This window comes from Myotis daubentonii, chromosome 3, assembly GCF_963259705.1.
Source record: "Myotis daubentonii chromosome 3, mMyoDau2.1, whole genome shotgun sequence".
In the NCBI taxonomy this organism is placed as follows: Eukaryota; Metazoa; Chordata; class Mammalia; order Chiroptera; family Vespertilionidae; genus Myotis; species Myotis daubentonii.
In genome coordinates, this window is record NC_081842.1 from 4,758,265 (window position 1) to 4,782,315 (window position 24,051).

General features: G+C 51.3%; 1 protein-coding gene across 6 annotated transcripts in view; it reads right to left on the reverse strand.

Annotated features, from left to right (window-relative positions):
* ERG (ETS transcription factor ERG) overlaps positions 1-24,051 on the reverse strand; it is a 222,957-nt gene that overhangs the window by 17,432 nt on the left and 181,474 nt on the right. For 5 of the 6 annotated variants that reach the window (XM_059686460.1, XM_059686457.1, XM_059686458.1 and 2 more), the window contains 3 exons: positions 20,784-20,932; positions 2,486-2,689; positions 1,637-1,717 (listed from right to left, as the gene is read on the reverse strand). In XM_059686460.1, the coding sequence (XP_059542443.1) occupies positions 1,637-1,717; positions 2,486-2,689; positions 20,784-20,932 (434 nt within the window). The remainder of the gene's footprint in view (positions 1-1,636; positions 1,718-2,485; positions 2,690-20,783; positions 20,933-24,051) is intronic. The other variant, XM_059686461.1, reaches the window with a different exon arrangement.

Genomic DNA, 24,051 nt, shown 5'->3' on the forward strand with positions numbered 1-24,051 from the left:
GCCCAGCGACAGGGAGGGGGTCTGGGGCCTGGGCAGCACGTCCCAGCCGGAAAGGACGAAGCCCTGGCCAGAGGCGGGAGCGGACAGGGGACTCTCTGGGCCCCCCTGGTGGGCGGATGTCCTGCAGTTTGATTTTACAGCTTCTTGCTAAAGGTCGTCCTGGTGCCCCGCCACGTGCCCATTAATCTCAGTTTATTTTAAAAATCCTATGGGGGTGTTTTAATTTTGAAATTGTGCATACACACACAAAAGGTAAAATATTTGAGAGCCCTGGAAAGCAGTCCCAAAGAACTGCCTTTTGCCAAAGGCTATATGGATCGCGTTAAAAATGAACCCACATCTCCACTCGAATGCCTGTTTCCCTTTCTGTCTCTCATCAACACGTGTGTTAAGTGAGCAGAAAATATTCCCTTTTCTCGGCTCAGTCCCTGCGGAGCTGGGTGTCCCAGTCTTCGATCGCTTCTGTGTTTAACAATAACAAAAGGATGACATCGGAGCTGTCCTGACACTTTCACTCACTGTCCCAATTTCTAAATAACCACAAAATTATCACAAAACACCTGTCACTCAAAGGTGTTTCCTAAGAGGGAGAAATGGCTTTGTCTAAGTTATTTGTTATTTCTGGCCACAAGGCCATTACTAAGCTAATGAGAGTAACCTACATGGGGAAAAGTATCCTAAACAAAACATTTCTTTTTAACTTTACTTTACTTTAGCTTAAAAAGCACAATGTTCTGAATACCAAGGACCAAGATCAAGTGGCAATTTCACTGTAATACTCAAACCTGGACTCCCATGATGCATTTTAAAATAAAATGGCAAGTCTTCGGAACACAGCTGCGTTTCCACGTGAGGGCTCACCCTGAGTTGGCTGGCTTGCTCACAGGGGTGACCTAAACTCGCCCTCACTGGCTTTACCCCCAGCCTGGGCCTGGGGGGTGGCAGAGGGTGCCTGCAGGCTGAGAAGTGGGGGTTGGGGGGTGGGGGTGGTTATGCTCCTGCTGCTATCTCCTCAGGAGGGGGGAAAGGGACCCCAACTTCGGGCACATACAGGGCAGGAAGCCCAGCCTCTACTTGGAGCCTCTGTGATGAGGGAGGGAGGGAGGGGGGGAGGAGGTTAACCTGGAAGAAGCACTATGTTACAGGCTACTGGGCTCCGGCAAAGAGAAACAAACAAATAAAATGTGGAATCCATGGTTAGCGACAGAGAGCAGGTACTCGGTTAGTCACTCATCTCATAGCCTCCGAAATCCTAACACCAGCTCCCTCTCAATAGGCCCTCGCGAAAAACACCACCATTCCCTGGGACCGCCCTTCGCGGACGCGCCAAGTCTGCGCTAGAAGGACTAAAGGCAAGACGGTGGCCTAAGATGGACCCCAGAGGAGAAAGTAAAACTGCCGCTTGTCCTAGTCAACATTCCTTGATGAATAAAAACGAAAAAGAAAAGAAAAAAAAAGAATGCTCAGGGCCCCTTTGGACCGGACATGCTCTTGGTGACTACAGCCAGCACAGCGCCTCCTACCTGTCAAAACCCCTCAAGCATCCACCTCTGCCTCCTGCCGCACAGACGGGCCCACACTCCACCTGCACGCATGCACCTGCGGGAGCCCCGGCCCTCCGGGCGGGCAGCATTACCTGTGTTTCTAGCATGCATTAACCGCGGAGAGTTTTGTAAGGCTTTATCAACATCATCTGAAGTCAAATGCGGAAGAGGAGCTACAAAACAAAACAGCAACGTCAAAATGAAAAAGAGAGAGAATCACCTTCCTTAAAAAGAAAAAAAAAAGAAGAAAAACACCCCCTCCCGCCCCCATGGCTGCTTGGCGTCTCTCCCCGCCTGACTGGTTAGCGTGTTAAAACCTAGACGGGGCCCACAGGTGACCAGGGAGTGAGAGGTGGGGATGCCAGGCAAAGCGTTTACCCCAGCGGTTCCGCCACCCCACGCTCGCACTGCGCCTGTCCCCCGACCATGCTCGCCGACTGGGGAGCGAAAGCATGCAGCAGGCTCTGTGGTTCATGCCTCTCACCCCACCGCGCCTCCCCTTCCGCACGGTCCCGCCGTATCTCATGAGGCCAGGTGGGGACGCCCCTCACACGTGGACGTGGGGTGTGAAGGGGGCCTGGTTTAGGTAAGCCCATCCACCCCATCCTCTGGGAGGCCTGCCACATGTCTCCAGCTCACTGGGGCACCGTGGAGACTAGATATTGTGAGCAGATAAAGCTTCCTCTCCCTGAGGTCTTCGCGGCCCAGGGGGCCCTGCAGGAGGCAGCTGAGTGCTCAGGTGACTGTCTGGCTTCCTCTAAAAGTGCCGAGGGCTTCTCAGCCTGCGTTCGCCCACGGCGTCGCCTTCTAAGCGACCGGCTCGCTCAGATGCTCTCTGGGCACTGTGTTAGGTGCTGTCGGCAAAGTGGACGGAACCCTGTGCAGCTCACGCTAACAAGAGCCACACCCCAGGGGCCTCGGTCCGGAGCGGGGCCTCTTACTCTCTCTGAGGTAGTGGAGATGGGAGAGAAGGATGTCGGCGTTGTAGCTGGGCGTGAGCCTCTGGAAGTCGTCCTTGGTCATCTTGCACAGCTCCTTGCCGTCGATGTTCTGGAACAGCAGGACGTCGACGTCCGGAAGGCCGTACTCCTTCACGGCCCACTCCAGCCACTGCCGCACGTGGTCCGTGCTCCACAGCGTGGGGTCTGAGAGGGGATGGAAACATACTAGGTCAACGCCTGGAGATGAATTTCTGGGGCGGAGTCAGGGCTGGAGCCAGGCTCCTGGATGGGGCACGACCTTGAACCATGCTCTCGGACAGGTCATGACCTTGAGTCAGGCTCTAGGAGAGGTCATGACCTTGAGCCATGCTCTTGGAGAGGTCAGGACCTTGAGTCAGGCTCCAGGAGAGGTCAGGGCCTGGAGCCAGGCTCTGGGACAGGTCAAAGAGAATGTCTGGGGGAAAGACAAAAACACCCACTGACTCACACACACAGATCACTGTCCTTAGCATGAACTGTTCTGGAAGTTTAGGCTTCCTCCCCCGCCTGCCCCGCTGCTGCCCGGATACTCTAAAGGTTCCTGCAGGGACGGGGGCAGATACTGTTTGCCCCCATTTACATTCATTTTAACCTTTTCACTCAAAATACATACGAATAAATGGAAAACTTCCTTAGACCATGACCAGTATCTTTATAGGAAATTATGAGTTAGCCACACATGTCAGGAAGATGCTAATTATAGATTACAAAACAATCCCAAATAGTATTTACACAAAATCCTGAAAGTACAGAATGGGATAGGAAGTGCAGGTAAACCCCGGCCCTGCTAGGAGCTGGCCCTGATGAGAGCGAGCCGCCAGCTACGCACTTTTCCTGCCGAGAACATGGCTGTGCAGCCAGCTCGCACCTGCAGGCCCCGGGCTGGCCTGGCCCTGACTCACATTCGGCAGCTGTGGCGCCCACACGCCCACAGGATGCAGGCAGGCGACGTCTTCACGCTCCCCTGAGGTGAGGGAGGGGGCCTGGGAGGGCAGGGCACTGGGGAGAAGGAGCTGGCGATCCCCAACAGAAACACAGCCAGGGCGCCCCACCCTCACGCCTGGGGGCCGGGGACTCAGGGCGCCCACTGGCAGAGGGGCTCCTCCCTTGTGGCCCTCGGTTCCCAGACACCTGGGCCGGGAGCAGGAGCCCAGAGCTGTGACCCCTGCGCCTCTCAACTTGCTGCGGCCTCTGCAGGCGGCTGCTCTTCTCTCTGTTTTACATGTAAAATTCGAGCCCTGACCTCGGCCTCCGCACAGGCCCGCAGGGGTCAGGCTGCGGGATGCTCTGGTCACGACGAGGGAATCCTTCTGGCGTGGGAGTCAGTCATCCTACTGAATCACTTCAGGCCCCTTGGTCTTACTAACGCCCAGGCTACCCACGAATGGGGCATGGCGTGTGCCGGTGAAACCCATTTTAAGTTTACAGGAGAAACAGTGATAGCGACAAATCTCCAGACAGTCGTAGTATCTGAGTTCTCTTCTCTTCCCTCCCTCCCTTCTTTCGTTCATTCCCTTCTCTTTCACATCCTTTTGAAAAATTAAATGTACTGGGTGACATTGGTTAATAACATGTAAGTTTCAGGTGTGCAATTCTGTACTACATCACCTGTGTGTTCCATTGTGTGCTCACCACCCTGAGTCTAGAGCAGCGGTTCTCAACCTGTGGGTCGCGACCCCTTTGGGGGTCGAACGACCCTTTCACAGGGGTCGCCTAAGACCATCCTGCATATCAGATATTTACATGACAATTCATCACAGTAGCAACATTACAGCTATGAAGGAGCAACGAAAATAATTTTATGGTTGGGTCACCACATGAGGAACTGTACTGAAAGGGCCAGAACGTTGAGAACCACTGGTCTAGAGTCTCCTTCTGTCACCAGATGTTTGACCCCCTTGAGCCTCGTCATCCTCATCCCACCCCCTTCCTCTCCGATAACCGCCCCTCTGCTGTCTGTGTCTATGAGACTATTTGTTGCTTTCTGGTTTGTATCCCACGTGAGTGAAATTACAGGGTTCTTGTTTCATGGGTATTTTTAATAGAAAGAAGTTACTTCAAATCCAGTGCGCGCTACCCTCACCCCAGCCCCTCCTGCACCCTCCAGGAGTAACCACTGACGTCTGTACTTGCGTCACGGCTATAGATGCCAATACTTCCACCTATCGAGGACATGAATTGTTTTCTGTTCTTAGAGTTAATAGCAGTGGCAGCTGATTGGCTTTGGGCTCTCAGCCCTGTATTTTCAAGATGTGCCCAAGTTAATGCACGCAGGTACACTCAGCCAGCTAAGCAGCTCTCGGCACCCCTCCCATACAAACATGTCCAATTTACTGATCGATGCACCTCACCCCGTGTCTGCATCCATGCACATGTGAAGGATTCTGCGTGGTCCACGGCCTGGGGTCCGTATCAGAATCACAGGGAGATGGAAAACCTTCAGCTGCCTGGTCTCGCCCACGGAGGTCCTGACTTAATTGCTGGAGGGCAGCCCCGACATGAGGGTTGTGCAAAGCTCCCTGGGTAATTCCAATGTGCAGCCCAGGTTCAGGCCATCTACCCCGGGCCTCTCTACTCAGAGTGTGACCCTGGGACCAGCAGCATCGCCATGACCTGGGAGCTCATTAGAAAAGCAGAGTCTCTTGCCCTGGCTGGTTTGGCTCGGTGGATAGAGCGTCAGCCTGCGGAGTGAAGGGTCCCAGGTTCGATTCCCAGCCAAGGGCACATGCCTGGGTTGCGGGCTCAGTCCCCAATAGGGAGGCAGCCGATCAATGATTCTCTCTCATCATTAATGTTTCTATCTCCCTCTCCCTCTCCCTTCCTCTCTGAAATCAATAAAAATACATTTTTAAAAGGAAAGAAATGCAGAGTCTCGGGCGCCCCCCGGACCTGCTGAATCAGGGTGTGCATTTCCTCAAGCTCCTCGGTGAGCCCCGTGCACACTAAGCTTGGGGGAGTCCTGGACCAGGGTGCGTACCCAGATGTGCAGTTGCCGGGTCACAGGGCACGTGCCTGGTCACCTGCACCAGCTATGCTGGATTTCAACCCATATTCTACCCTCTCTCTCCATCAGCAAGCAGTGCGCAGACTTGGCAAAGGCGGAGCCCGGCTCTCCTGCAGAGAGGACATCTACAAAGACCCCCACCGCCCGCCGACAGGAAGGCGTGCCCACTGCTCCGCCGTCCAAACACATGGGAACAGCCTGTGAGTCTGCGAGCCAATCGTGAGGTGCAAGGTTCAATTTCTCCAGCACACCGGGGTTCAGGTGGCTCTTTTTTTTAAAAAAAAAAAATGTTTTTATTGATTTCAGAGAGGAAGGGAGAGAGAGGGAGGGATAGAATCATTGATCAGCTGCCTCCTGCACACCCCCTACTGGGGATCAAGCCCACAATCTGGGCCTGTGTCCTGATTGGGAATCAAACCGTGACCTCCTGGTTCATAGGTCGATGCTTAACCACTGAGCCATGCTGGCCAGGCCAGACGGCTCTTGGTCACTGGGTCAGGACCCTGCTCTCAGGGTTACAACGTTCACGACTCCAGACTGCGGTCACACGTCTCTTCTGTCTCTTCTCTACTCTTCCTCACAGCGCGTCATGATGCTCACACAGACACGCGTGGAACGGTGGCCTGGACCCCTCACTCAAGTCCTCCTCGTCCTCAGTGCCGTGCAGAGGACAGGGACAGGGCTCAGAGGGAGCCGCCCTGCCCCCCTTCTCCCCAAGGCATCTCCCCGTGACTCCTCCAGGAGACTTCTTTTTGCTTTGCTTTGCCTTGAACCACACAGGGCAGGGCCAGTGTAACCACTGCCTAGAAACCAGTTCACCCGGGGACTTCCTCCTGTTAGCGGCAGGACCAGAGTCTAGGGATGACACATAAACCCCTGAAAGCCACTGGGTCCTGCCGCCATGTGACAGGTCATCTCAGGAGGACAGCCCAGTCCCTCCCTGCACCGTTAACTGGCTTCCCTCCCGAGCCAGGCTGCTGCGGCTCAATTTCCTTCAAGCGACTCCTGGGCAGGATGCCAGGCACCAGCTCCTGGACCTGCACCGTCTCATCTCTGAGATGTGGGTGGAGCTGCCATGCTACCGGGCTCCGGGCAGAAGTATAAGCCGTGTCCACCCCTCCCGGGAGCCCTGCGGCCACACCTCTCCAGTGCCTGCTTAAAGGATAGGTGCGCGTTCTCTGAACTACAACCCCCCTCCCAGGAACTTATCCTGAGAAAATCGCAGAGGATGTGGGAAGTGATTTATGCCCACGGATGTCCTTTGTGGGGTGTTTATGGCCGTGCAGCGCTGGAAACACCCTAACTGTCCCCCAGGGCAGCGCGCCCGGGGCTTGGGAAACCGAAACCCACACGGCCGAGTGCCTTTACCGGCAGGAAAAACCGTCCGGGGTGGATTCAGTGGAAAAGTCTGAAAACGCTATGGCAGCAGCGCTGTATTTTGTGAAGGAAGAGAAGTACGTCCCGGGAAAGAATTTTGGAGGAATACGCAGCCAATGGCAACTGCCTTTTCTGGGGAAAAGGCGATGGAGATTTTTAGATTTTTTTTCTTTTTCACTAAACGGTATCTTCTATTTTTTTTCTTTAAAAAAAAAGCAGATAATGCATGGGTTAAAAATTATTTAAAAATTTTATCCTCCCCTATGTTCCAAATCAAAACAAGGTCTTATAAATGATTAAATATAGATTTATATGTGTACTTATTTGTCACAGTGTTCTTATAAAATTTCTTTCAAGGGTATACAATTTTCACCTCGGCCTGGTCGGTGTGGCTCAGAGATTGTGTCGACTTATGAACCAGGAGGTCACGGTTCCATTCCCGGTCAGGGCACGTGCCTGGGTTGTAGGCTCGATCCCCAGTGTGGGGTGCGCAGGTGGCAGCCGATCCATGATTCTCTCTCGTCATTGATGTTTCTCTCTCTCTCCCTCTCCCTTCCTCTCTGAAACCAATAAAAACGTATTTTTAAAAGAGTTTTCATCTCACTTTCTTAGCTTGTTCATGGGAATTGCTTCATTTGAAAAGAATATAATTAAACGAAGTCAGGCTACATCTGTGTCCTTTCGGGATCTGATCTCCACGCCTCTGCCCTATAGTTTATAAGTAACAATTATTAAAAAGGAAGTATGGCCCCTTGCTGGGGTGAATGAGGACGTCCCTCTCCGATCTGGGCACCCTGCTCTGGGACTACTCTCCAGGTGGTGTGATAGAGACCAGTTTGCAAGGGACAAGCCCAAACTCTGCCGCCTGGAGCACGTGGCTCTTAGCTCATCGGGCCCTGAGGTCTTCCCAGACAGTCCCCACCCCTTTGTCCCACACCCACACGATCAGCTGCCATCTCCTGAGCCAACACCCAGGCTTGTGCCCACACAGCACCCACTGCTTCTACTTCTGCCTTCACCTGCACTCATCACCCCCTGGGGGCTGCCCTCCATTGCTCTGGAGCTGTCAGTATTTAGAGCGAGTCTCTGGGCAGGGAAGTGATAACAGGACCGAAGGCTAGGCCCTGCCCCAGTGACAGCCCACACTGAGCCCCATCCCAGCTTCCAGGGCCAGCAGGGGTGCTGCAGCTGCAGACGGAATTTTCTAGGGCTCAGGCCAAGGTGCTGGGACCCAGCTCACCCTTCAACTCCCCAGAGAGCCCAGTCGAGTCTCTAGGTCTCCTCTGAGACCCATGACATGTCAGAAAAGCTTTCTTGCTTCTGTCCCACCTGCCATCACCAAGGGAGCTCACAAGGTCCCACAAGATTCAGTGGGCCTTCCCCAGCTGGCGCGGGTCAGTGGATGAGCGTCGACCTATGAACCAGAAGGTCACAGTTCCATTCCCGGTTGGGGCATGTCCTCGATTGTGGGCTTGATCCCAGTGTGAGGCGTGCAGGAGGCAGCGGATCAATGATTCTCTCTCATTGTTGATGTTTCTCTCTCTCCCTCTCCCTTCCCCTCTGAAATCAATAAAAATATATTTTAAAAAAATGATTCTATAGATCTTCCCTCCTTCCTTGACCCGCAGGTCTGGGCGTGAAGGGGAAAGGGGAGGAGGCAACAAGGGAGCCCCCACGAAGCATCAGCTTTGCCTGCGTTCAGACGTGGCAACCACACCGTCCGCCTCCAGGTAGTGGTGCGACTCGGGACACGTCACCTAACCTCCGACTGAGCCAGGTTTTCCTCAGGGGAGAGAACCAGGGCCCAAGAAATGACTCCAACAGGACAAGGGCTGAGATGACTTTAACGCAAGGAAGAGTCGCTGACAAGGACCACCAGGGTCAGAGGCGGCCAACAAAGAAATGGTGAGGATCTCCCGAGGGAGGCAGCTACAAACACGACCCACAGCCCAGAATGGAATGTGTTGTCCAAGCAGGACGTGCAAGTCCAGAGAAGCAGCAACAGATCCCAACCGGGGAAAAAGGCCAACGTTTCACCTGTGTGGCTTGAGTCTGCAATAATGGGAAGGATTTTGAGAGAAGTAGGAGAGAAGCCCTGCAGTTTAGGGGAACAGCTTGAGGCCAGCGTCAGACCCACTGAGGCACGAAATAGCTCATGTGTTGAGGGAGACCTGGGCATGGCTGGATGGGAGGGGTTTCGAGGGATCCCAGCCACAGACAGATGGGGATGGAGAAGACCGTTGGGGTCCGGTCAAGGGGAGCCCTGAATAGCTTGCTAAGGAAGCTGGACTTTATCAGAGTCCTCGAAAATGTCTGAGGAATCCAAGTATGTTTTAAATTACATCAAGCACCACAAACTTGGTGACAAAATAAAAGGCTTTATTGGGGGGTCAGAATACCCATATTTGGGTCTGATTTTACCGGATGTCAGCCTTAAGCTCTCTGGGAGTCGTTTTTCGTTGTCGGCGGGGGATTAAGCAGTGAGCTGTTGGGCGACTAGAGAGGTAAGTGAGATAATGTATGTGAAAGCACTCTGCCAGCATGACGTATTGCAGCCACGGAACGCACCCACGCCCTGGGCTCGGCCTTGCAAACTCGGCTAAAATGGAATAAGCCATCCATTATCGCCGGGCAGCCTCTTCCTTTAAACACAGAAGTCTGATTTATCACTTTATTTTAAGAAGCTCTTGGAGGTGCTTCTGTCAGATGAATCATGAGCCACCGAAGATAAGTGGTGTTTTCAGCCTCCAGTCCAATTGTTTTGAAAACATCTGTGTCATCATTCCACATTTCACGGACACCCACGGGGCAAATCCCAGCACAGGGGAGGGGACAAGGAGCCATCTCTCTCTCTCTCTCTCTCTCTCTCTCTCTCTCTCTCTCTCAAGCCTCTTATTCGCATCTTAGCCGACATGGTTAATATCCCAAAGTTGTACGGATGCTATTTCAGTACATTGGAATTTAAAGAATAAATAAAAGCAAAGCACAGAGTTCTGAAGTGGCAATGTTTCCTGTACTGGGTGGCTGGGTGGAGAGGCAGTGGATGGGAGGAGGGTTGAATTTTCTTTTTTTTACATTTCCCTGCAACTGGATTCTGACCTAGAGTTCTGAGGTTGCTAGGAAAGTATTAAGTGGATATTTAAATTAGCTGGAGGATATTGCATTGCTGCAGACATACTGTACACCGTCAGGAAACCGAATCCCTCACGCAGGCAGGCATCCTATCTCGAAGACCCCTCCTGGGGAACGAATAGCAAGCGTAAGCAACAGCCAACAGAGATCACTGGCTTGCATTTGAGCTTTAATCCACCAGAAATTGAAAGTTGATCCCTTTACAGCCTATCCTCAAGGCTGTGTCTGAAACTCTTGATTTCCAAACTTATGGGTGGAGGTGTTATCATTCTGATCATTATTAATTTCTAACTTTACTGCACTTCAGCTGGTGAATGAGGTCATAGGATATGGATTTTCTTTCATACTGGCTGTTTCCTTTTTTTTTTTTTTTTTTGTATTTCTGTAGATGTGTCTTGAGTGCTTAAAAATTACAAGATCTCTAACTGTTAGGTGCAGTTTTGGTAACCTGTATGTAATTTTTATGCCACTGATTTATTAATTACTGAGAAGGGCACATTAAAATCTCTCACTAACGTGGATTCATCTGTTTTTTATGTATTTTGAAACTATCTGACTAGGCATAGACAAGTTTGTCATTGTCATATATTTCTGTAAATGCAATCTTTTTTCATTGTGTAATAATCCTCAATTATCCTCAGTAATGCTTTCTGCTTTCTATTTCCACTGTTGTCAGCTTTATTTTGATTAGAATTTGATAGTATGTCTTATTCCATCTGTTTGCCGTCACTCTTTCTTTGTGTTAGATATTTTTGTAGAACGTACACAAGTCATTTTGGAGTGTTTTTAAGAAATCTTTCACTCTCTGTCATTAACGGCCAATTTGGTGTATTAACATTTATTGTTACTGATTTAGCTATTTCTACCATCTTATTTTGTGTTACTGACCTTGCTTTTGGTCTTTATTTCTCTTTTCCAAATGTCTGATTAGATTGATCTATTTTTCTTCATTTTTTCCCTTTCTATACTGGTTTGGCTGTTTAACATTCTAGCTCTATTCTATTTCTTTACTTGTTAACCTTTAAACAAAACACATTTAATCATCAAATACATCCCTTTCCCAAAGAATGCAAGGAATGTAGAAATCTCCAGCTCTCATCGTCCATCCCTAATCTTACATGATAATGCTGTCCAATGTTTTTGTTCTGCCTTATTATTGTACTCCCTAGTTAGGAAGCTGTGGTTGTCACTTCAGAGCCATTTCTCTTTAATCTGCCCTCATGTTAACCAATTTCATTGCTCTCACTTCCTTCTTAGATTTCACTCCTTTCCCCTTAGCATCCATTTTCTCTCTTTATTAAATCCTCTGTTATTTCCTGAATGGGGGGTGGGGGGTCAGTTAGCAGCAAATTCACTCTTAAAGAGTCTTTATTTCACCCTCAATGGACCTCATAGCTTAGACTGTGCTTTTAATAAACTTGTTTCATTTGTATCCTCTCAAGTTTACTTTCTTCATCTAAACACGTTATTCTAAAGAACCCATTGCTTCACCTGGCTATGGAACTGGGGCTGTGGCAGAAAAAAAAAAGAAAAAAAAACAAAATAAACGGGTTAAGAGCCCAGAAGGCAGCTAGAATATGCCTGTTTCTCCTAGTCCCGGGAGATCTTTCGTCTACGGCCCCCTGTCCTCTGCTCTGTCGCTGAGGAGTCTGTGCCCTGGTGACTGCCATTATTTGCAGATGGTCTGGGCTTTTTCCTGAGTTAGCGTTTAGGTGCTTTGTCTCTGCTCTTGCAGGCTCACCAGAATGTGATGGCTGTGGCTTACTCTTATTTTTTCCTTCCCTGGCCGGCGCTTCCTATATTTGGGAACTGGTCTTGTTCATCAGTTTTGGGAAGGTCAGCGTTTATCTCTTCAAATACTTCATCTCTTCCGCCCTCTGTTTCCTCCTTTCTAGAACTTCATTAGATCTGCATAGGACGCTACCCCGAGTCCTTCCCACTCCGACAGTCTCGTGTTTTCCCTCTCTGTCACGGCGCTGCACTCCGACAGCAACCTCAAGTCTACTTCCTTTCAGTCACTCGTCAAATCCACTGTTTACCACATCTATTGAGTTTCTAACACTTTCTTTGAATCTTTCTTTTTGTGTTTTTAGCAGTTCTATTTCTTCTTCAAAATAATATGTTCTTTTCCAAATTATCTTATTCCTCTCCATTTTGGTTCCTTCTTGTATGTATTTCATCATTTTTAAATCTATTTACTTTACATTCCCCATCCTATACTTCAATTATCTGCCATTCTTGAGAGTTGAATCATGCTAACTGCTGTTTCTGCTGAATCTTGGTCTAGGGCAGCTGTGGGCAAACTACGGCCCGCGGGATCCGGCCTGTTTGAAATCAATAAAACTAAAAAAAAAAAAAAAAAAAAAGACCGTACCCTTTTATGTAATGATGTTTACTTTGAATTTATATGAGTTCACACAAACACTCCATCCATGCTTTTGTTCCGGCCCTCCAGTCCAGTTTAAGAACCCATTGTGGCCCTCGAGTCAAAAAGTTTGCCCACCCCTGGTCTAGGGAGACTGTCTCTTCTTATTTTTGTAATTTGGGGTTGCAGAGCCATCTTTGGTGGGTCCTTTCTTTAAAAAAAAAAATGTTTTATTGATTTCTGAGAGAGGAAGGGAGAGGGAGAGAGAAAAAGAAACACCAATGATGAGAGAATCAATGATGAGAGCTGCCTCGTGGACGCCCCCTACTGGGGATTGAGCCCACAATCAGGGCATGTGCCCTGACAGGGAATTGAACTGTGACCCCCTGATTCATGGGTTGGCCACACCAACTACTGAGCCACAGCAGCCCTGCTTCGGTGGATCTTTATCTGTAAGAAACGTGTAAGGCTCAGACGGAAGACATGCCCCTCCAGGAAGATTTTGTATTTACTTCTGTCTGGATTCCATGAGCACCTTTCAGTGGTTAATTTCTCAGCCTGGGGGTTGCTGGGATACGCCTTGGTGTGTAGGTGTGTATAGATAGGGATTGGGGAGGGAGTCAGGTCCAAATTCCTGCTCTGTGTAAGCTCAATATCTCATCCCTTGCCCTAACTGATCTTTAATTAAACCCCAAATCTCTGTATTATAAGCACTGGTACCCCACCCCCACCCATGCCACCTAAGCTGGCCGGGTGCCAACGTGAGAATGGGCTGCTCTGTTCCCAGTTCCCTCCTTGTTTAGTCTCTAAGGAACTCACTTCCTCCCAGTCCGGCTTTGCATTAAAAGGATGTTAGTTCTGGGCAGCATTTCCAGGTTTTAAGTTCTGCATCTCACAGAACCAAGAGCGTTTTCTGCATAGTTTTTACCTATTACTCTACACCTTTTCCATGTTTAAAGGAAGATGTTCGTGATAGGTAATACCTGTCACCCTGACCGGGTCACAGGCCGCCCAGATACGTGGTTAAACATTATTCTTGGGTGTGTATGTGTGTGTCTCCAGAGGAGATGCGCATGTGAATTGGTGCCTGAGAACGCAGGTGGCCCTCCCCTGGATGGAGGGAGTCCTGACCTGGGGCCTGAGTAGAACAAAGGGGTGGAGGCAGGGAGGACTGGAGCTGCCGGACTTGGGGCTGAACGTCTCCTGCCTTCAGTCCCTGGATGTCAGGCCTTAAGACTCGAGCTGAAGGCACCACCGTCAGCTCTCCTCAGTCCCAGTTTGCAGATGGCGGATTGTGGATTCTACAATTTACTCAGCCTCGTAATCACGTGAGCCAATTCCTCATAACAGATGGATGAGAGAAAACGAGAGACAGATATGAGAGAGAGGGAGAGAGAGGGGGGGGGTGCTCTGCTTCTGTGAAGAACCCTAATACCAAGTTCAACAAAGACCATCAAGACTCTTGCACCTCCCCCTCGGTGATCCTGACTCCCACTAACTAAACTGGGCCACCATTGGAGCCATAACTGCCATTCACTGACCCCTACTTGCTGCTCTGTCTGCTGAGTAAGATGCAAAATCATAATCACCATCCCACCAACCTTAAAATCTAAGAGAATAGACCGGCTCATAAATAACCAACTCTAATAAGATTAAGACATAACGTGTTGGCCATCTGGGCTTGGTCAGAGAGTAGATTCTTCTATCACTTGTCCTTCACCTGCTTTCGAAGCCCAGCCCAGAGATGCCATATGCAGGGAAGGTCCTGTGAGAGCAGGGGGAGCCTTTGCCAGTGTGAGACTCAGAACCCCAACTTTACACCAACCACTGGGCACATGCCAACTCTCGCTGGGCTCTCCGATGTAACCCCTGCTCCCCGAGGGCGGGTGTCTCAAGAACCAGGCTGGTGGGATGGGCTTTGCATCCGGCAGGAAGGGGGTCACGTCTCCAGCCTGGACCGGCTAGAGGGCCAAGCCCAGGGGTTCCTCCCTGGGACACACGCTGCCTTCCCTGCGACACTTCTTTTTGAACACGGAATTGTTTCCCCAAACAGCTCTTTTTATATTTTTGTTTTGGCTGCTAGGAAACTCCAAGCCACACTGGAAGCTCAGCTACAGCATTGTGGCCGAGCCGGGTCAAAGGGCTGCCTTCCCCCTCCACGGGGGCCTGGCTTTTCACCAACGTCTTTTAATTTTTATTTATTGAGTTTGGAGAGAGGGGAAGGAGGAAAGGGGCTGTATCAGGACCACACTTTAACCAACTGAGCTGCCCGGCCAGGGCTCCACTAACATTTTTAATTGCCTTAGTGCTGCCCCCTAATTTCCATTTGAACAGTAGTCTGGTTCACATGTTTATCTGTAGTTTCTTTCACAAGGCATCTCAACTCCTTCATGCAATCAAATAGTGTATCTGTATGGAAGTAAGGATATAGACTATAATCTAAAACAAAATGAAGCGCTGTTATAAAAGACTTGCTAAGATGTAAGAGAAGCAGTTAGTTTGCCAAAAGATCAAGGAAGGTTTCCTGGACACGGTGGGTGTGAAAGAAGCCTTGAGGAGAAGGGTTGTGGGCACAGACAGGAGGGAGGGCACTCCATCCGAGGGGACAGCACAGAGGAAGAGGCTGGGTTGTGAAAATGCAGGGAGGTGACTGGCGGGCCGGACGTGGTGCAGGAAAATGGCGGGGGCGGCAAAGGGATTCGGGAATCAGGTCACGAGGGGTACAGAGGAAGCTGTTCTTGACCAGTCATGTTTACATCCACCTCGTTCCCCAGATGCCTTGAAGCATCTGTCTGAATCACTCATGGAAGTCTTAATCACAGGCCTCCTCGTCTTATCTACTTGTTCTTATCTCCTTCTGTCAGGGCGGGTCGTTTCCTCTGTGACTCCTGTGAGTGACAAGTGCTCAGTGAATGCTGCTTGAATTAAGCCAAAGTCCCCAGCATGCAGGGTCTGAGTAACACGATGAGTAGTTTCAACCGTGTGTGTTTGAGGGCCAAGAAGAGGGGGTTTTAAGTTGCATAAAAGCTTTCATTCATGGTGACTGGAGCACAGTAAGTGCTCTGTGAATGAACGAATGAGTGAATGAACGAATGAAGAGAGAAACTAGTGAAGAGCTGAATGTGGCTACTCCTTCTCTCCGAGACTCATCATTACCACGCGTTCTTAAGCTCAAGGTGGATAGTTAGGGGAAAAAAAGTAGCATCTTTGAAAAACCCAACACTTCGGCATCCATTTTAGGGAATAAGAAGAGAGAAAAAGAAAAATCTTTCAAAATAATGTAAGCGGCTAGCACCAGAGGGCCTGTTGCGTTCTGGTCAGCATTTTGCAACTTTTGAGAAAAGTGGATGAAGACTGCGCCTTCCTCTTTGTCAGCCTCCTGGTTAGCACATCGCCCAGCACAAGTCAATCCCCACAAAGCAACAGGGGCCGCCAGGGGCACCCGGGCCGGAGGGATGGCATCCCCGGCGGAGCTTCGCGAGCCACGCACTCACGCCCCTGAGAACACGCTCATTCCCCGGTGCCCTGGGGACCTGCCGACTCTACACACACGGGCCTGTGCTCACAGCCCTGGGAGGCAGCCCTGCGGACACCGTGAGCCAGGGGCCAGCCTGGGACTCGCGCGGCCTTGACTGCTGATAAGAACACAGCACCATGCACCGGACCTGGTATGGCGCTGACCCAATTGGTCCAAATGGAGCTCTGCACCGACACCAGTGACCGTTGGCGAGGTGCCCTCGGCGCTCAAGCTGTGTTCTGGTCCCGGGTCCCTGGGCATGCCTTGACCCATGGCCTTTACCAAACTGACTGTGCCTACATCGTAAGGGAGAAACTTTAGGAAGACCAAGGTCCCTCCTACCAGATGGGGGATAATGATGATTACTTTGGAATGTCAATGTGAGACTACTGCGTTCCATGCTTCCTTTGTGCCGCCCTCTCTTCTAAAAGTGACAGAGCATGCCTTTATTAAGAATTATTAACACGTGTTAAAGTGAACTTTGCTTAGTGTCTTCTGTCCAGATTAGAGGTTCTCACACTGTATGATGTGTGAAACCCGCCCAGGAGCGTGTTAACAGGGTCCTCACCTCCCACCTGGAGGCAGAAAGTCTAGGAGCTCGATTCTTAAATCAAAGCCCCCCGGCGTTCCTCGTGGCAATGGCTGGAGCAGGCCTGGGGAACAGCCTCTAGCCCGGCTCCAATCAAGCTGAGCCACCAAGAGCCATTTACCGGGCCAGGTACCAGGCCCTCGGATTAAGATCGATGTCACTGAAAGCCACTTGGAGGTACATCTATGTCAGAAAGAGCCGACCCGTGAGATACAGACCTAGACATACAGACATGCACACCAGATAGAAAGACAGACCGATGACAGACAGATGGTATAGATCCATAGAGGCAGATGAGAGAGAGCTGATAGATGATCGACAGACAGATGATAGACATATGGTACAGACAAATCGATGACGCAGAGACAGACAGATTAAAAGTACAGCTGTGATTCACTGTCTAACTAGTACGCTTTGAGAGGGAGAGGCACAATCCAGCAAGTTTGCCAGGGCAACAGGCATAAGCCAGGGCCTCCCACAATGTCTGGTGGCCCCCGCCAATAAGGGCTTTCCTCATGACTTTCCTGTAATCTTCCTATAACAAACCAAGGAACACATTTTTCTCTTGACTCAGAATGAATAGCTGGGCTTCCTCTTTCCCACATCAGTTTCCTTTTACCTTATGGATACTGAGGCATGAGTCCCCTTTGCACTGCCTGCTGACACCTTGGAGCCAAAGAGCACCCACTTTATAGCTCTGGAGTTAAGGACAGCATCACAAGCGGGGACACTGAGAAGTGAGGGAGCCAAGTAGAATGCCCTCTGAGCACAGACAAGGCCCGGGCCTGCTTTTGTGCCACTGTGTCTCCCGCCGCTCTTCTGGCCAGCGCATCTCAGGACTGTTTGTAGCTCTGGGACATGAATGTCGGTATGTAGGTGCTTGACGGTACAAATACTTAGAAATAATATTTTTTTCGAGCTTACTTTATGATGTGCACGCGTAGGTGTTAATCAAGGCATCTAACTAGCACAAACTACATAAACCACTCAGAGCCAGGTCTGGAGAATTCTCTGTCTGCAGAGCACTCTATGCCCAAGATGTGCCTGAGGGAGGCCTGGATCCTGGAGCAAGGGTGGAGGTGGGGGTGCAGGTGAGGGTTCAGGTGCAGATGCAGGTGGGGGTGCAGGTGAGGGTGTAGGTGGGGGTGCAGGTGCAGATGCAGGTGGGGGTGCAGGTGAGGGTGTAGGTGGGGGTGCAGGTGAGGGTGTAGGTGGGGGTGCAGGTGAGGGTTCAGGTGCAGATGCAGGTGGGGGTGCAGGTGAGGGTGTAGGTGGGGGTGCAGGTGCAGATGCAGGTGGGCGTGCAGGTGGAGATGCAGGTGGGGGTGCAGGTAGGGGTGTAGGTGCAAGTACAGCAGCTGACAGAGTGGCCTCAGGTCCTGCAACCTCAGGGCCACGTTGGGGAATGATCTGGATTGTGCAATGCAGCTGTGTGTGTGCGTGCACGCATGTTCATCTGTATGTCTGTGTATGAGCACAGATACATGAAGCTTGACCAATAACTGAAAGACACAACTTGCAAAATCAGCCACAATTAACTCTCTTACAAACACTATTAACTGAATAACTGCCCGCGCTGCCGTGAAGCAACCCCAGGCGGGAGCAGCTGAAAGAGGACTTGCCTCAGGAGCTGAAACCGGCCTTTACACAAACACTCTGAACCAATCTGCGCGCCAGCCCTCCGCCCACCCCACCAGCACCGGCGATGGGTCAGAAATGGTGGGCGCTCAGACTTGATTAAACTGGCTCTCTGCCACTTGCCCGTGTGAACATCTCTCCTGGTTTCTAACACTGTACTCAACAAAGAAAGCCTCAAGTCGGCCCATCAGAAAGGGTTTGGGTGACATCAAAGCACACCGATGGCAGGACAGAGCCAGGGCCTCACTGGGCAAAGGATGTAAGTGGCACCAGTTCATCTCCTGGGCCTGTGACTCCATGAGGAACCAAGACAAGAATTTCCTTTCTTTCTTTTTTAATATTTTCATTGATTTTTAGAGAAGGAGAGGGATACGTGATAGAAACATCCATGAGAGAGAAACATGATTGACTGGCTGCCCCCTGCCTGCCCCTTACTGGGGGTCAAGCCTACAACCCAGTCATGTGCCCTGACCAGGAATAGAACCAGTGATCTCTTGGTTCATAGGTCAATGCTCAACCACTGAGCCACACTGGCCTGCAAGACAAGAATTTTCCATGCAGACCTTTCTTCAGACCGATTCTCTCATCTTAGAAATCGAACGACTTTGCTTTGCCTAAACTGAAGCAATTCCATTCTTGAGGAGGAGGAGGAGGTGGGGTGGGCTTGGGAGGGAGTCCCCTGGGTTTCTGCCTCATTCTGTCCATACCCAGCCTGTGCCTGTGGCGCAGCAGCCCCGCTCCCTCCCCCCCCCCGCACCTGTCCCCCAGCACAAGCCTTTCTGAGACGCCACACATGCAGGATGGGTCCCAGGGCCTGCTCGTTTCTGTATTTCCCCCGTTCAAAAGGAGGTGCCTCCTGGCCCAAGGCACGGGGTCAGGTGACATTTCTTGGGTGTGCACCTCAGCAGCCATGATCAAACCAAATACATGGCATCTGTCTAACTGTCCACTGTGCATCCATCACCATCAAACCTGTCTGACCCTCGCCGAAGGCACATGTGTCCTACGAAAGTCTTACAAGGCGCTTCAAGGTCAGGGTTGGCCACCAAGGATGATCCTTTCCACACCAACTGCATCAAATCGGCTTCCTAGTTTGCCGAGAGCCACCCAGTGACAAGCCTGCAGAGAAACCGAGCCCACGAATCCAAGGCCAAGTGCTCTGCTCTCTCAACTCTCCTGTTTGGAAGGAGAGAGAACTCCACTGGACGCGAGCTTCTGCAGAGTAAGGGGTGGGAGTCATTCCACGGAGAGGACTTGGACCTGCCTGCCCGTCCCACTGCCCTGGATGGAGGGACAGCTCAGTCTGCACAAACATCACCCCTGCATCCCTTTCAGGACCTACCACGGCCACAAAGAATAGCCGGCGCATGCACCCAGAGGCCAGGCTTCCTCCATCACTCTTCCCTCAGCAACATTCACTGAGCACCTCCCACCTGCGGGCACTGCACTGACCCAGGAGACGGGCCTTCATGGGGCTGATGCTCCCTGGAGGGAGGAAGGAAATAAGCAAACGCCCGCCTCAGTGCGCTGTACTGACAGATAGGAATGGATGCGCTAAAGGAAAATGGGGGAGGGGGACAGGGAGCCCCTGGGTGCAGTGGGAGTGACTGGATGGGCGTGACAGGAAGGGCCTTTCTGAGGAGGTGTTTGCACAGCCCCAGGAAGGACCGACTACCTGGAATCAAGGGTTTCTGGCTGAGCTGACAGCAAGTGCAAGCCGCCAGGCAGAACGGCAGGGTGACCAGATGGCTGGAATGAGTAATGGGAGGCACCCACAAGAGCTACTGTCAGGAACTGAGATTTAATCCCACACCTAACGGGATAGAATGAAGGATTTGGGCAGATCTGTTCAAATGCCAACGTGGCCCCTACTGGGCTGTTTGCCCCTGGAAAGGTCAGTTGACCTCTCAGACCTTCCTTTCCTTTCCCTCCTGGGAAATGGGGATAAGATACCTGTTTCCCGGGACGACGTGACATGCCGTCTCCCCATCGCTAAGGAAACGCCCTGCGCAGAGCAAGGCCCACGGGCAGGGAAGGGTCGGACGCCGACGCTGCCACCGTCCTCATGATAGTTCTAGGTTTACTTCACCCGGTTCCTCCCAGGAGCTCTGAGTCCTCCGTCCTATCAGCTTTAGTTTCGCTAAATAAGTTCCTGGCATTTTCCTCAAACCCAGAGTCATGCTCTGGGCTGGGTTTGGAATGAACTCCGGGGGGAAGACCTCCTCTGGTTCTGGAATCTGTACGGCGGGCCCAGTGAGAGCGGCCATTTAGATTCTACGGGCCAGCAGCATACTGCTCCCCACTGTTTATTTTCCCAGGGAAAGGAACAATTTTTTAAAAACCAGCAAGGCTACCACCTGTTAAAAATAGCACTTCATAAAAGAAAAGATCTTTAACACCACATAATCGCAGGGAAAGGGCAACTCCTACCTGTTGGTCACTTTCCATGGACATTCTCTCCCCCTCTCACATACACACACACACACACACACACACACACACACACCAGTGAACATTTCACTGTCTGCGCACAGACGCCTGCTGGCTCCCATGTACAACCCCTGTTGCAGACCAGGGAGGGGGCGGACGCCACAGGCAGGAAGGACAGTTCGGGGACACCTGGGAAGGGCACCTGACCTGCTGGGACGATGACTCTGCGCTCGCTCGTGGTCATGTTCGGGGGCGGCAGGTGCTTCTCCTCCAGGTAGCTGCCGTAGCTCATGCCCACCTCCGGGCTGCCCACCATCTTCCCGCCTTTCACCACACTGCACTCATCGGGCGAGTTTCTGGTGGAGAAAGAGAAATTGCTCCATTACTGTGGCAACTGGCAACCACGCTGCCCTGGCCCTGCCCTGAGACAGAGGGAAGCGGGAAGGTGAGGTGGAGGTGACAGAGGAGAAAGGAGGGGACATGACCATGCAAATACAGGGCCCGCTAGGGACTGAAGGTGGGTCCCCCAAACTCCATATGTTGACGTCCTAATCCTCTAAATGATGACATTTAAACATGGGACCCTTCTTTCTTCTTTTCTTTTCTTTTTAAAAAAATATATTGTTATTGATTTCAGAGAGGAAGAGAGAGGGAAGAGAGAGAGAAACATCAATGATGAGAGATGTCCCCCAACCCAGGCATGTGCCCTGACCGGGAATTGAACCACCACCTCCCGGTTCATAGCTGATGCTCAACCACTGAGCCACGCCGGTCAGGTGGGCCTCCTAATTAAGTTTAGATGAAGATGCAAGGCTGAGGCCAACAGACTCGTGTGTCTTTATGAGAAAGAGAGGAGACCAGAGAGCTCGCTCCGCCCCGTAAGAAGCACTGTGGCCTCGGGCTTCCAGTCTCCAGCACCAGGAGGAATCTTGTCTATTGTTTCAGCCCCTCTGAAGCACCCAGGCTCGGGCACAGCCAGGAGTGGGCACATGGGAGCGGGCACGTGGGAGCACGGCTGCCACCTGGCTTCTATTTCTTCAGCAGCTCCTCCTGAGACCGTCATGTCAAAACTCCATCTGCATCAACGGATTGGAAACACGTGCAGAAAACGGCGAACTGCCGTTAGTTCTCACTGCGTGACAGTAAACAGGCCGCGCGGACAGATGCTGGAGTGACGCCGGCGCCCTCCGCCAGGCTCAGCCTAGAACCAAGTTCCTCTTTTTCAAAACCTCAGAACACCATCCCATCCGCGTGTGGAATGTCAAATTCCAATTTCACGCCCATCTTTAGTTATGGGACTTTGAACCTCACGATGTCCCCAGCTCGGGTGCCAGCAGGCAGGCTGGGAGGGCCGGGCGGGCACCCTGGGAGGCAGCCCTTGGGACCCTGGGTGGGGGGCACGCAGCGAGCTGTGAGGATGCGGAGGGACTCAGCCGCTGGCCCCCGGGGACAGTTCCCAGGGCTGTGTGAATAAGGCAGCCACAGCCATCAGGATAAGGACCGCCTGCCTTGCTGGAAAAAGAAAAACGGGAATTTTTGTGAGATTCAAAAGTTATAGGATTTGGTACAATCATATTAATAAGGAAAGTCCAAACAGAAAATCCAGCTTAACCAGGAACCAGAAAAATATGTCAGATCCTTCTGAGAGGTTCACCCACGGACGGCGAGCCCAGGATCACTGCAGAGGCGTCTTCATACTCAGGTTATGTCTTCCCAGGTGGGTTTCTGGACATGGCTTCTCAACCTCAACCCTACACATGACTTTTCATTTTCTCAGGACACCTCCAGGCTCCACTGGAGTTTAGACTTCCTCCCCGTGTCCAAGGCCTGAGGGTGTGGGTGTCCTCCACACTTTGTTACTGGGGGAGGTGCAGCCACCCCGCGTGGACTTGACCTTCATGTCTGAGAAGGTCACAGCCAGCCAAGGCAGGAGGGCCCTCTCTGGGTGGCACGGGGCTGCGATGGGATGCAGAAGGTGGTTCCAGACACAAAGGCCATGGCGGGGGCGTGGCCAGGAGGGGCAGAGAGAATTCCCTCGGCATCTGGGGACTTTGAAAATTCAAGTTTGTTCCCAGCCCCACTTGCTCGTGTGCCTGGTGCTGATGGAGGGAGCTTTGGCCGGCCCTGAGTGAGGAGCAGTTATGTCTGTGGATGGCAGCTGCAGTCGGGGCCACCCAGGCCTGAGGCTGGACCATGGGCTTGGAAACTCCCCACCCTGCTCCACGGCATCCTCGCAGCTGTACTAACATGAAGGAACTTTACAAATAATAACGGTCTGCGTTCCCATGGCGAGGGCCCATGGAGTTTCCAGCGCTGCCTACACATGCATTATTTCCTCTTGATGCAGTTTTTCCTGGCTTCCCACATTTATCTCCGCAAGACCCATCCTAATATCAAAACACGGAGTGTCTTCGCTTGAGCCTTGGCTTCCTATCCCTTTGGAAAATTCCATCCGTTGAGCGGAGGGTATGTTTGGGTCTACTTGTCTCAAGGAGAGAGAGCTACTAGGCGAGAGAGCTACAGGGAACTGGTTTCTCAGGGAAAAGACTAGATGCGACTCAGGTGAGACGCATACCTCAGTGACAACCCTAGTGTCCAGGGTGAGACTGTTCCGGGTCCTTCATGCACTCGGCCATCCAGGCCATCGTTTAAACAATATTTTTATTGATTTCAGAGAGGAAGGAAGAGGGAGAGAGAGGGATAGAAACAGCGATCAGGCTATCAATCCCCAGAAGGAAAGTAGGGGAGGGCGGGGGTAAGGGGAAGAGATCAACCGAAGGACTTGTATACATGTATATAAGCCAAACCAATGGACATGGACAACGGGGGGATGGGAGCATGAGTTTGTGTGTGGGGGGGGGGAGGTTGGGGGTTAATGGGGGGGATGAGGACACATTTGTAATACCTTAACTAATAATAAAAAAAAATAAAATAAAATAAAAAAATAAAATAAAAAAAAAAACATCAATGATGAGAGAGAATCATTGATCGGCTGCCTTCTGCACGCCCCCTACTGGGGATCGAGCCTGCAACCTGGGCATGTGCCCTGACTGGGAATCAAACCGTGACATCCTGGTTCATAGGTCAATGCTCAACCCCTGAGCCACACCAGCTGGACTGTGCCATTTTTATTGAGTGCCTGCTGTATACCAGGCACCCTAGGTTCTTTCTTCTCCAACAGAACAGTTACCTACCTAATAAGTGAAAGGTCAAAGAGATGTGTAGAGTCACAGAAATAGGAGACTTGGGGGTTATGGACCCTTCAGACCAATGCTTTCATTTTCTTCTAATTCTTAACAGTTTCACCTCCAGTATCTGAGGACACGTGCTCTGGGCATGGGTCACAGTAGTTTTCCCACGGCTTTAAAACAGAACCCCCGTCAAATCCAGAGGCGATAAGCCCTTAACTCGCACTGTCCAGCGCTTTTCAAAACCGTGTGCAAGTATTTAAAGTCGGGGCAGTTTTAGTGAAGTT